General features: G+C 47.3%; 1 protein-coding gene across 4 annotated transcripts in view; it reads right to left on the reverse strand.

The window, feature by feature from the left end:
* Window positions 1-1,578: 1,578 nt before the first annotated feature.
* The window catches only part of CDC42EP4 (CDC42 effector protein 4), a 50,554-nt gene continuing 38,684 nt past the window's right edge, over window positions 1,579-13,448 (reverse strand). For all 4 annotated transcript variants that reach the window (XM_028714012.2, XM_028714006.2, XM_028713991.2 and 1 more), the window contains one exon: window positions 1,579-4,445. In XM_028714012.2, coding sequence (XP_028569845.2) covers window positions 3,272-4,297 — 1,026 coding nt within the window. In that variant the 5' untranslated portion in view covers window positions 4,298-4,445 and the 3' untranslated portion in view covers window positions 1,579-3,271. The remainder of the gene's footprint in view (window positions 4,446-13,448) is intronic.

The raw sequence follows: 13,448 nt of genomic DNA on the forward strand, positions 1-13,448 counted from the left end.
CCGTTAAGTGCTGAGAGGGGGACACAAAGATCCGATAAATATTCCCAGGGCGACAGAAAGTTATGAAACCAGCAGTGCGTAGGTTCCGCACACTGTGTGTTGTACAGTGCAGTGCCCGGGGCATTGCTGAAAAGGCTCTTTATGGAAGGAGGCAAGCAGGCTGTGTGGGAACTGGGGGCTTGTGGGTGAGGCAGATAAGGTCACGCCTTGAGTGAAAGCAGCTGCGCGTGGCTGGGACGCCGCGCTCTTCAGACGGATGGATGCAACTCGCAAGTGAGACGGCTAAATGTGGTGCTAGAAAGGAGCTGGAGTCTCCCACCCCAAGGAGATGCAAGCTTATGACTGGAGAGGTGCAGTGCTTTTGAGAAACTCTTTTAAAAGGAAGAGGAAGTACAGCTCAAACTCAGCTCCTGGGCATCATAAAAAAGTTTCCAGGCAACAAGTATTTCTACATCTCCGAAAAGAATGCTGCTGTCGCAAGTTTCATTTTACTGTGACATCATTAGATTACACCAGATCTGCATAACACATGACCTCTATAGGGTGCCCCCCTCCCCAGGCTCAATAAATCAGGCTGTTAAAACAGAACAACTTTTCCAAACTGCCTCTTTTAAGTATGTTTAGCTGTTTTGTTAGGCTTTGTAACAGTTTTAACTGTTTTGTTGTTATTTCCCTTATTGTGCTTTCAAGAGGTTGAGAGCAGACTTGGGTGGGCTATGCCCCAAAAGGCAGCCTATAAATAATTTGGTAAACAAACAAATGAAACACTTTGGACTGGGACTATAACATAAAAATTATTTACCATATGCCCCCCGCACCCTTGGCCATAGTAGAAATCATTGTTCAGGTTAAAGGGGGGGGGGGGGAATCTGCCAACTTGATTGGAACAGGGAAAAAGTGAAGGAGGGAAGAGACAATTCTTTACACAAAAACACGCAAAAGAAAAGTTAAAGCCCACCGTATAGACTTTTTTTTGGGGGGGGGGGGTAATTCAAGGAAAGGGACGCGGGTGGCGCTGTGGGTAAAACCTCAGCGCCTAGGACTTGCCGATCGCATGGTCGGCGGTTCGAATCCCCGCGACGGGGTGAGCTCTCATTGCTCGGTCCCAGCGCCTGCCAACCTAGCAGTCTGAAAGCACCCTCGGGTGCAAGTAGATAAATAGGGACCGCTTACTAGCGGGAAGGTAAACGGCGTTTCCGTATGCGGCTCTGGCTCGCCAGAGCAGCTTCGTCATGCTGGCCACGTGACCTGGAAATGTCTGCAGACAGCGCTGGCTCCCGGCCTCTAGAGTGAGATGAGCGCACAACCCTAGAGTCTGTCAAGACTGGCCCGTACGGGCAGGGGTACCTTTACCTTTAATTCAAGGAAAGAGAAAGATTACAAGTGTGGTTTCTGTGTTGGCCTAATGGACACAGTGTCAAAAAATGCACCACACTTAAATGAGGCCTAAGATTAGAGTGGTATCTCTGCCATTCGTTGGTTTGTAACTCTTCCTGATTTAGTAACGTGAGTTCAACCATCTAACCAGTTCTTCCTTTTTTGCATTCAGACTTCCCACAACAAAACATTTCCAATAGATTTAAGGTCTGTGGTTTTGTTTGTTTTTCACTATAGTTTAATTTCTTTGAATTTTAAAACAAAAACATACTTCCATGTTAAAAAGTCCTCCATCCAATGCACCAACGAAACACCTGTACACAAGCAACAAATTCACAATCTGAAGAAGGGAGATAAAGCTACTCCCAAACGGATGGGCAAATCTAATATACAGTATGAACAAAAAGTTAACAAATAAAAATTAAGGCAGGAGTTAAGTGTTTAATGCCCTGCAAAATGAAGGCAAAAAGGAAAATTGAAACTCTAGGAGGCAGGAATGTCAGCAGCAGCTCCCAAATAACCTGGGAGGGAGGGCCCTAAAAGCCATTTCAATGGGGAGGAACTGAGCAGGGCAGAGTCTCCATTGTTCCTGGAATGGGGAGTGCCAAGATCATTGTTCTCCGGTCAGCCTTGGTGATATTCTAGAGTCTCAGCTAAGAAAGGATGAAGTTGTATCAGGTTAGGCTGCTTGTGGGGCTTTCCATTTACACCTGTAGGCGTGCAGGTAAGCCACATTCCCCCATTAGTTTCCCTAACAACACAAACATCTTGTCTGTGTTACAAAAGGAGGAAGAGCCTGGAAACAGAAGGGGGGGGGGAGAGAAAGATTTCTCTTTATCAATGGGACAGCTAGACTGACCGCCACTCTTGAAATTCACCTCGCACTGGGGAATTCTAAACAGTCCTTGGGAGCTAAACGAAGTTTCGCTCCAAAAACATTCCACTACAGGGAGAGTTTCACATAACCACCATCAAAGGTGGGATCATTTAGGGGCAGGGAGTGTTTAAGTCATGCTCTTCCAAGAATTGCTAGCATCAACTTGTGTGCCCAAAACAAGACCAAAAGATGGACCCAACACAAAGGCAAAAGGTAAAATAGCTGTGCTTCTCCCATCACCACACCCCCACAATCTGTTTTCCCAAAGAGTTCCTCTAGCTCTGATCTGAAAAAAACAAGAACAAAATCTCTAGCGTAAATTCCAACGTTTGTAGATCTTCCCAGAGGCCTGCCCACAGGGAGAGAACGCTTAGCTTCCAAAACATGTAAGATTTGGAGGGTCTGGTTATTTCAAGCTTCCATCTTTTTTTGCCCTCTACAAATATATTGCATCCTTCAATGTTGTGATAGGTCCAGAATGGTATTCTCCTGGGCAATTAGAAAATAATAATAATAAGTACTAGTAAAAATGTAAAGGAAAAATATATATATTAATAGGGAAACTAGTTCTTTTGAGCTTTGCTCTAGTATTCAGCTCTATATTGCTTTGAACAGCCAGTAAATAACTCTTGGCGTGCTTTTGTTTTTGTTTAACCTGTTTCATTACACTCCGAGTTCTCTCCTGCGAAGAATGCTTCTTCAAATATGCTCAAGTGTTGTCTTTTATTCCTTTGACTCTGGAATCACCCAAAATATTTTAAAGAGGCCATTTAAATGTGAATTCACTCCCACCTGCTCCTTGTCTCAGACCCCCCACCAAAACAGGGAAAACTAAGCAAAAGAAAACACCATCTTTCTTCAACAGTCTGTTTAACGGAATGATAGTGTTGAAAACTGAAGATTGAGAAAGGGGGTCAAGAGCATTCAACTTTTTCTGCACCACAATTTATTCCAGAATCTGTTGAATTTTTTTTTCTTCTTGAGCCAAGCCAAGTGTAAAGGTTCCAGTCACCTTTCTTATACTCTTATCTCGTCGTCTTCCTCATCCATGAAGGAGAATTCCTTTTCCGGCTGTTTAGCAGCGTCCTGCCTCGTATGCTCTGGAACACCCTGGTTCTGTCCCCTGGAGACTAAAGTACGCTGTTCCTCTCCCACAGAGGCGCCGCTCGAGATGGAGCTGCTGTCCATTGTCAGGCGACTGGTAATGCTGCGGGCAGACCCAGGGCTGTAGGTTGCTGCTCTGTTGTCATCCGACTGAACCAAGGAATCCTGGGGGAGCTTGCTTTCCTGGCCAAGCCAGTGGCCTGTCAATGCCTCCACAGGGCCTGCCTCCCTCTGGGGGTCTTCTGCACCATGATAACCAGAATCCTCTTGCTCCCATGGGTCCTTATCCATGATGCTCAAGACATCCCCCAACATGGAGGGCCCCAGATCAATATGGAAAGACATGATGGACTCTGCGTGCTTCATGCCGTAGCTGCCCTTGGGTACTACCAAGGGCAGGTCCGTTATGTCACCAAAGGCCCGCTCTTCCAAGCCAGGACTGTGGGGCCCAGAGCTAAGAGTGGCTGCCGCACCGTTCATGTGCTTCTCTTCAGGGGTCTTCTCCTCAGGGGCTTTCTTGACAGGGCTGGAGGAAAGGCTCTTGGGCAGTTGCTTCCCACCACTCCTGTCCGTCTCCTTCTCAGTAAGCTGAGGGAGGGAGACGGCATTCTTCACAAAAATGGCAGAGTCCCTCAGAGAGCCCAGCATATCCCGCCGGTCGCCCCGGGTGACGGACTGAGACCGCTTGCTGCTGCGGAACTTGCGTGACAGCAGGCCTGGTTTGGATGAGGAACTCGTCTCCTCCGCGGCTTCCTGTTCCCCCTCCCCAGCCTTGCTGTTGAGGAAGGAGGTGTCCCCAAAAGCATCACCAGCCCGTCCCACGTGCATGGTGTGGCGGAAGTCGCCAAGGGGAGCGCTGATCATCTCTGCCGTCAGGTCGGCCCGAGAGCGGCGCTTGGAGTTGGCGGAATTTGTCACCAGCTGCTTCAAAATAGGCATTTTGGCAACAAGCGTGAGAGCTCTTTTGCACAGGAGTCAGGGTGGTGGGACTGGAGAGGTCCTGTTCAGTTGTGGGTGGAGCAGGTTGTACTCCTGCAGCCTCACAGGTAGGCCTCAAGCCTCTTGATGGCCTTCAAACCGTCCAAGCCTAAAACACAGACATAAGAAAGGAAGAGAGGGTTAGGTCTCCTCAAGACAACAGAGGTGCTGCTTGCTCTGTTCCTTTAATGGGGGCATGAGAGGGCACCATCTACGGTGGGGAACTGCAAACTATCCCTCAGGTAATGCCTAAACCCCTCTCCAACCCTGTTCTGTTCCCTCCTCAAGTACTTTTACCTAGTTGGTGTGTTTGTATAGAAACCTCTGACTTTGGGGTGGCTGGAAGGTAATGTATTGCACAAAGGTAAGCAGTGTTAGGTGCCAAATGGCTCCTTAAACCAAGGTTACAGTCGCCCAAAATGGAATGTCTGGTTGCCATTTTGGGGCAAGAGGTTCTCAAGTCTTTATTTTTCAAATGATGGACTGACTGTGATTTGATTCTTAGCTAAATATCTGGCCGGTTCAGAGGACAACCTGGAGATAGATTAAGAACTTTGAGAACTTAAAAGAAGGAAAGTCATTTGATCCAGGGACAGCCCACATATATATTGGCCCATTCCGACCTCTTTTTCTTAATGGTGGCATGGACCATTCATAACATTATGTATATTCTTCCAACTATAAGCAGGGCAGTGGGAAGACAAGCTACAACAATTAACTACAACATTGTACACTGCTCCTGCTCAGGCTACACAGACGAAGCATTTTGGTTCCTGAAATTAAATCTGATTGTGCAGATAAGACATAACTGATAGAATGACAGGGTGTGGTATTAGTCATGATCCAATGATCCCCAGGCATGCACCTCCAGATAGTGAAGATATCATGCGCCAGCCATCCTGGCGCCCAGGCATCTTCACTTGGTCGCAAGTGGCTGATAGCCAGGTGCAAAATGTGCCTGGCTAATTTCAAACGTGGAAGGTAAGAACCACCTCTGTTGCTCCACCCACCTTTGCCTATAGCCCTGCCCACCCCGGCACGCAGCCCTGGGAGGTTACTCACAAGGGAATGTGGCCCTTGAAAAATGCTCCCCAGCCCTACCTGGGAGGCACAGGGTAATTGCTCCTACAAGACTATTCTCTGCCCTGCGTGGTGGCTTTACTCAATGGAAGGGGGGACAACCATGAGATGAGCACTTCTAATTTCACCAAAAAAAGCAGCAGCACCGAGGGCGGCTCCGCTAGATGCAAACCAGAAAAGGGCAGTTGTGCTGGAAGCTCTAGGGGAGGGAGTTACATGAAAATAGCTCAGTGGGGTAGGAAAGCATGGTTCAAAACAGGGGCATCAGAAGATGACTCTCCCCTTCCCCCCACGCTCGCAGAAATCTTCTCCCTTCACTTTTGATTTACTGCTCCGAGGCAGTTTTGCATGCTCAGTGGAGCAGCCATCATAGGCAGGGAAAGGAATGAGGCAGTAATGAATGCCTGTCTGCTCCTAGAGAACATAGCTGAGGCGCATGTTTGCAATAAACTAAGGAATATTTGAGACAGGCACCCCCAACCCCTCCTCTCTCAGAAGCATAGCTTACACGAGGTGGAGGGCTGTTCTTCACCCATCTTCGCCCCTTCCCACTCCAGATAAAGCCCTGCTCATTTGACTGCAGAGCCTCCTGACAGATATATATCTGAAACAGAGGTCAGTGACCCCTTAGAGAGTTCCTCACATCAGGAGATTTGGCATGAGTATAGATCAGGGGTCAGCAAACTTTTTCAGCAGGGGGCCGGTCCACTGTCCCTCAGACCTTGTGGGGGGCCGGACTATATTTTGTGGGGGAAATGAATGAATTCCTATGCCCCACAAATAACCCAAATAACCCAGAGATGCATATTAAATAAAAGCACACCTTCTACTCATGTACAAACACCAGGCAGGGCCCAAAAATAACCCAGAGATGCATTTTAAATAAAAGGACACATTCTACTCATGTAAAAACATGCTGATTCCCGGACCATCCATGGGCAGGATTTAGAAGGCGATTGGGCCTGATCCGTCCCCTGGGCCTTAGGTTGCCTACCCATGGTATAGATGCTAACTTCTTGGGGACCTTGAGCAAAGCAGAACTATTGTTGCCCACAACACACACTTCCCACAAATACACACGTTCCTCCCCATGTTTTGTTTCTGTCCTGCTCTGTGGTCAAACTGGTTTCTACAGGTTACCTTTAAGCAGTGCCGGGCGGGGGGGGGGGGGGAGAGCGCCGAAATGGTTGCCAGCAACACAATCAGCACTGCTGCAATCGATGCCGATCAGCTGGTTGCTCTGGGCACCTACTGGTCAGTGCCAATGCCTTGTACCTAGTAAAATGTTCTCTGTGCACCATGCTTAGAGCAATGTAAGGCTTTGCGCTCTCTCTCTCTCTCTCTCTCTCTCTCTGTGTGTGTGTGTGTGTGTGTTTTAAAAAGGTTATATGAGTGTGCCATATGAATGTAGAACTATTCACTTTTTGTGTGCAGTCGTTAAAGGGAAGCAAATCCACACTGGCTTCCTATTGCCACATAGAGTTACTTCACCAATTGAACAATGATTTCTTGTTTGATTAATTTTTAAAATTCAATTTCTTTGAAACGTGTGCACTCCCGCAACTCAAATATTCTCTTCCTTCTTGGGGTGAGGGGGGAGGTGTGTGTGTGTGTTTATAAGGTGGTAGAAAGTTCCCTTTGGCAATGAAACAGACTAGAAGGGAAATTCTAGCACTGATTATATGGATCCTTTGGCTTGTAGGGAAAGCAGCTATAATTAAGAAAGGCTTTTCTCCTTGCAGGTGTCCCCCACTCCAGTTCAATGTATTGACAGCATGCTACTGATACCGGAGAAGCGTCGGTACCCCACTAGCAAGAAACCGCCCCACTTGTTCAACAAAAGTCATCTACATGCAGCTGCAGGAATCAATGAAAAGCCAGCATATTAAAACAGCCATGTTTTCAAAAGGTGGTGGGGTGCACATTCAGATAGCAATAGAAAGGGGAAAAAAGCCTGATAATGCTAAACTGGTTAGTATCAAAGTTTTTAGACCCAGAAATAATGTGAATAATTTTTTTTTAAAAAAAAGTGTGTATGTACATAGAGGAAAACAAAAGTAAATCAGCAACCTGTGTGGATTTGTGAACAAGAGATCACACCACCCAAATCAGCCTGGCTTCCTCATTTCACAAGCTAGCGCACATTCTGAAGCTGAGATACTAAGACCTGATCTAGTTATACAAGACAAATTATGAAATAAGCTGGATAATCATTAGCCAAGAAGCAGCTCCATTAGGCAACTTGTGCAATGACCGGCCCACGGCTAATTTCCTTCCACTGTGCTACAGTGATAGCAATCCTAGACATATCCAGTCAGGAGGAAGTCCTATTGATTTCAATGGCATTTACTCTCAGGTAAATGGGTACAGGATTGCACCACAAGCCATGGTTCTCAGTCACTGTCAAATTAAAACTTCCCTGGGTTATAAGTTAATTCTATGGGGCCTCTGCACATGGTCCAACCATTTCTGACCTCTCTAGGAGTTATCACAACAACAGTAAGGTAAAGGTAAAGGTAAAGGTAAAGGGACCCCTGACCATTGGGTCCAGTCGTGGCCGACTCTGGGGTTGCGGCACTCATCTCGCTTTATTGGCCGAGGGAGCCGGCATACAGCTTACGGGTCACGTGGCCAGGATGACTAAGCCGCTTCTGGCAAACCAGAGCAGCGCATGGAAACGCCGTTTACCTTCCTGCCGGAGTGGTACCTATTTATCTACTTGCACTTTGATGGGATTTCGAACTGCTAGGTTGGCAGGAGCAGGGACCAAGCAATGGGAGTTCACCCCGTCGCGGGGATTCAAACCACCAACCTTCTGATCAGCAAGTCCTATGCTCTGTGGTTTTAACCCACAGCGCCACCCGCGTCCCAGCACAACAACAGTAGATATCACAAAAGTCCCCACCCTCCAGTTTTTTAAAGCATAATTGTGCCGCTTCAGATCCAAAGCAAGCTTCCGCGCTATTGACAGAGTTGTATCAATTATTAACATGTCTTCACAGTTACCCTTAAGTCATGAAGATTAGAAGCAAATACCCAAAAGGGCAGTGAGTGTACCCAACCTGGAACAAAAAAAGAAAAAAAAGGGGGGGGGAGGTGGTGTAGCAAGTCTCATTCCGCTACAAAACAGCTGCCTTACCACGAGCTGAATAGTTTGACAGTGCACAGGAGAACTATAACATATTCCAGAATACCAGAACAAAGAAATACCCTTGTCATTTTGAACTAACAGTTCACCAGAGGCTTTGAAGAAGACTAAAGTTAAGGGGGGAAGACATCCAAAAAGAACACAAGAGTACTGCCAAAAAAGGTATAAGATTTTAAGCTGTGACTCACATATTTCTGCATTTTCTTTTTTTAAAAGCGCAGTTCACAAGGCTGGCTAAGGCATCCTCAAGTTTGTGTGTCTGTGGTTTTTTTTTAAGCTACATGGGGGAAGGGGAGTGAAGACTCTTGGGATTTTGAAGAGAATAGAAAGCAGACACACAGATGCTGAAGGAATTGAAAACACACATCAGAGCAGGCTATGAAAGGGGACTACAAAAGAGAGCGCGCGAAGCCAGCCAGATCCGGAACAAGCCAACAGCGGACACACAAACTTTTAAAAGAACACATGCTTGCATCGTTGATACAGGAGGACAAAGAGCTCGCCACTTACAAAATGGGGGAGTACGCTCAGACTTTCACCACTTATCGTCGTTTTGCCAACTCCATTGAAACCGAAGCAGCGTAGGGAAGCTGCTTTAAATGGAGCCAGAACTTCTCTTTATCTTGCTCAGTCTCGTCTCCATGGACCGGCAAAGCAGCTCTCCTGGTTTCTTTCCCAGGTGGGCTTACCCTGGAGATGCTGAGGAGACAGGGACTTGAGACCTCCTGTATCCAAGGCAAATGCTCTACCCCTGAGCTTGCAGCTATGGTTCTGTGCATCTTCATGGTCAAAGCAAGCACACAACATCAGCCGTGGGAGTATTCACTCCCCCCCCCATTTAAAACAGAGGGCAAACCATTGGCTGTGGGAAACCCAGCTGGATAGGCAGGGTTTAAATAATAAAATTAATTATTACAGTGGTACCCTCAGGTTACATACGCTTCAGGTTACAGACTCTGCTAACTCAGAGTTGGGTTAAGAACTTTGCTTCAGGATGAGAACAGAAATTGTGCCCTGGCGGTGCGGCAGCAGCGGGAGGCCCCATTAGCTAAAGTGGTGCTTCAGGTTAAGAACAGTTTCAGGTTAAGAACGGACCTCTGGAACGAATTAAGTACTTAACCCGAGGTACCACTATATTATTATTGGCTTAATTTGCCCTTTGTGATGTCATCGGGGGAGAAGAAAGCCTGCCCCACTCCCCACCCCCCGCAAAGATACTGGAGCAGTAACAGAAAGTAGGGTGTGTGTGAGAGAGTGAAGATGCAGCTGCAGTTTTGCCAAATTCTCACAGAAAAGCAATGATGCTGGCAATGGTTGAGAGTAAGAGAGTCTGCCTACAGGAAAGAATGTGGCTGAGGATCAGCACTCTCCATTCAACCACGCTGTCAAGCCCCCGTGTGAAATGTGCCAATTTCAAAACCCGCAAGTTCTGCATTTTGCTATTCGGGGGTAAGCAATTTGTGGTCTGCAAACTCTAGCAGTGGGTAGGTGCAAATCAAAGCACACTTTCATTTCAACTGAAGTTACAAAAGCCAGCTGAAACCGACGCTTTCAGGAGGCGGAAGAGAAGTTCAAATCAGAGGATGCATGAAAACAAATATGGGAGGCTCACTCTGCCAGTCTCAAAAGGGCTCGCTTCAGCTGTAGCTCCCATTCCTAGCTGTGAAAGCCAAGAAGTCCCAGTGCAACAATCTAGATCAGGCTGCAAAACCTCTGCAGAATGAGCTACATGTAGGCAACTGGCAGAGCTTGGGGGGGGGGGGGCTGGGAGGGTTATTCTGTGCAACTACAGTGGTACCTCGGGTTAAGTACTTAATTCGTTTCGGAGGTCCGTACTTAACCTGAAACTGTTCTTAACCTGAAGCACCACTTTAGCTAATGGGGCCTCCTGCTGCGCTGCCGGAGCACGATTTCTGTTCTCATCCTGAAGCAAAGTTCTTAACCTGAAGCACTATTTCTGGGTTAGCGGAGTCTGTAACCTGAAGTGTCTGTAACCTGAAGCGTATGTAACCTAAGGTACCACTGTATACACAAAAATACAAAATGGATACTGGCAGAGTTGAGCTTTTTGAGGATCTCAGCTCTCATTACACGTCCCCTGCCCACAAAAACCCCTTAAGAGTATATACAAAGTTAGTTTTGCCACTATACCGTGGTACCTCAGGTTACAGACACTTCAGGTTACAGACGCTAACCCAGAAATAGTACCTCGGGTTAAGAACTTTGCTTCAGGATGAGAACAGAAATCACACGGCGGCAGCGGGAGGCCCCATTAGCTAAAGTCGTACCTCAGGTTAAGAACAGTTTCAGGTTAAGAACGGACCTCCAGAACGAATTAAGTTCTTAACCCAAGGTACCACTTTAGTTTAAAACCATGTTGATGGCAGCCTTAATCATTTTCATGAGGCTTATGTATTATAATCGGGGTAGAACTACACTGAGCCTGCTTAAAAAGCTAGGCACAGGTCCTACCTGAAAATTTCCTGCAGATTAACTTGGATAGAGGTACTGAATTTTCTGCTTATGGTATCTTGGCAAACAAATGGTTTCCTATGGTTACAAATAAAAAAAAATCTATTTTTAATAGAGACTCAAAGCTTTTGAGAACACAGCTCAAACTCTGCCACTCAACCCAAGTACCGTATTGGAGTAGGCGGCCAGAGGGCCGGAGAACAAAGAGGCCCTGCTTTCTTCCTAGCAGATGTCACCACTCAGCTCCTGTTTTCGAAGGATTTGGGTACCACACAGTCGTGTCCTACACCAGCCAGCCTGCCCGCCATCACATCAAAGCAGAGAGGTAATTACACCAGAAAAGATTTCTGTCTAGCAGAAACGGGGGGGGGGGGGGGGTATTTTTGTTAATAGCACTGCGATGGTCCATCTCCCCAATGCGGCAAGTGCCCTTCTGTCAATCACAGACCACCTGAGCCAGCTGACCTTCAGAGCTGCTATGCTACACATGGGCAGGTCAGAAACCCCTTTGTAAGTGGCTACAACTGGATCGACTGGAATGGCTGTGTTTTCTCCCATGCACCTTTCTCTTCCTGCCTTGCCTGCTTGAAGCTTCTTTTAAAATAAAGCCTCTTAAAGCAGTGGTGGGTCCTTGGGTGCCTTTTGTGTCAGATTTAAAAGGCATATTTGATGTCACCAATGATTTTTAATCTTGTATTTTTATATTGTTATAGCGAGAGACCGAGAGAGGACTAAATAGCTGACTGCTGAGAGCAGGGGCAAAATTAAACAAAAATCATGGCTGAACTGGGCTTTTTGCTGACGCAACACTTTTTTTCTGTTTGAACTGATGTGATCTCCAGGAACAAAGTTGCCCCTGGCAAAACTCTAGAAAAAGAGCAACCTAAAAAAACCAGCTTATGCTTCCCCTAGATGCATTTTTCACTAAAAGCTGGTTCACTAGGGGCATTATATAGTGGTCGGGTGGGGAATGGTCAGGTGGAGAGTAAAGCAGGGGAAATGATTCATAGAACCATAGAATTGTAGAGTCGGAAGGGACGCGGAGGATCCTGTGTAGTCCAATCCCCAGGAATGCAGGAATAGGGAGCTGCCCCATATGGGGGATCGAACCTGCAACCTTGATGTTATCAGCACCACACACTAACCAACTGAGCTCAGCGGTGAAGGAAGCCCCTCGGGCCCCTGGAGTCTGCCTGCCTCCTCCCGCTCAGCCACCCTAAAGCTGGAGGGGGCGGGGGAGAGGCAGCGGGCGAACCGTTTAGACACACATCGTTTCGCGGCACAGTAATTCAGTTTCATAGCAAACTGGAGGTTAAACTAACCCCTTACCAGCCCCAGAAGGAGTGCGGGGAGCATTTGTGCGACACAGTTTGGAAAGCTCTGTCCTCAAGAGACTACAGTGGGCTTTGGAAGACCCGCATCACAGAAAACGCAGGCTTCTCCTTCTGTGATAATCTTGATTACCAATGAATAGCAGAGGCTTCTGATGGATCCAAGAAGTGCTTCAAGGCACACAGAGTTCTCCTTGTAGCTTGATCTGAATAGTAGCCTAATTCTGTGTTCCACAGCCCCAGGCTATATATGTGCACAGGGTTCCAAGCATGAGATCTGAAACAGGCAGCTGCTCTCTAATCAGCAGCCACCTCATGCGTCCGCACCCAGTGGTACAAGTGGTGGCACCCAGGCTACTACTGTAGGGGCATAGCTCCGCCACCCCTCCACTTTTTACACATCTCTGCTAAGAATTAAACCCCAAATAATCGCCTTAAAGACAAGAAAAATACAGACAATTGCGACTGGCTAATACCAATCCTCTACCCTTAAGGGCAAGGGACCTGGGTGGCGCTGTGGGTTAAACCAGAGACTAGGACTTGCCGATCAGAAGGTCGGCGGTTCGAATCCCCACGAAGGGGTGAGCTCCCGTTGCTCGGTCCCTGCTCCTGCCAACCTAGCAGTTCGGAAGCACGTCAAAGTGCAAGTAGATAAATAGGTACCACTCCGGCAGGAAGGTAAACGGCGTTTCCATGCGCTGCTCTGGTTCGCCAGAAGCGGCTTAGTCATACTGGCCACATGACCCGGAAGCTGTACGCCAGCTCCCTCGGCCAATAAAGCGAGATGAGCGCCGCAACCCCAGAGTCGGCCATGACTGGACCTAATGGTCAGGGGTCCCTTTACCTTAAGGTGGCAGTTCAGCATATTCTGGGCTCTGTATAAAGATTTGTTAACGAATGAATTACCTATTTAATATACAAGCCAGGGACAACCTGCATTTCAGTGAATGCTGAACACAAACCTCTTTACCAAGATGTTTGTTTCCAGGACCCATCCTATTGCTGTGCTTGTTTTAACTGTTTTTAATTTTAAACTGGAAGGGATCTGCTGGCGAATGGCGGGTGATTATTATTATTAATG

Source organism: Podarcis muralis, chromosome 2, assembly GCF_964188315.1.
Source record: "Podarcis muralis chromosome 2, rPodMur119.hap1.1, whole genome shotgun sequence".
Lineage (NCBI taxonomy): Eukaryota > Metazoa > Chordata > Lepidosauria > Squamata > Lacertidae > Podarcis > Podarcis muralis.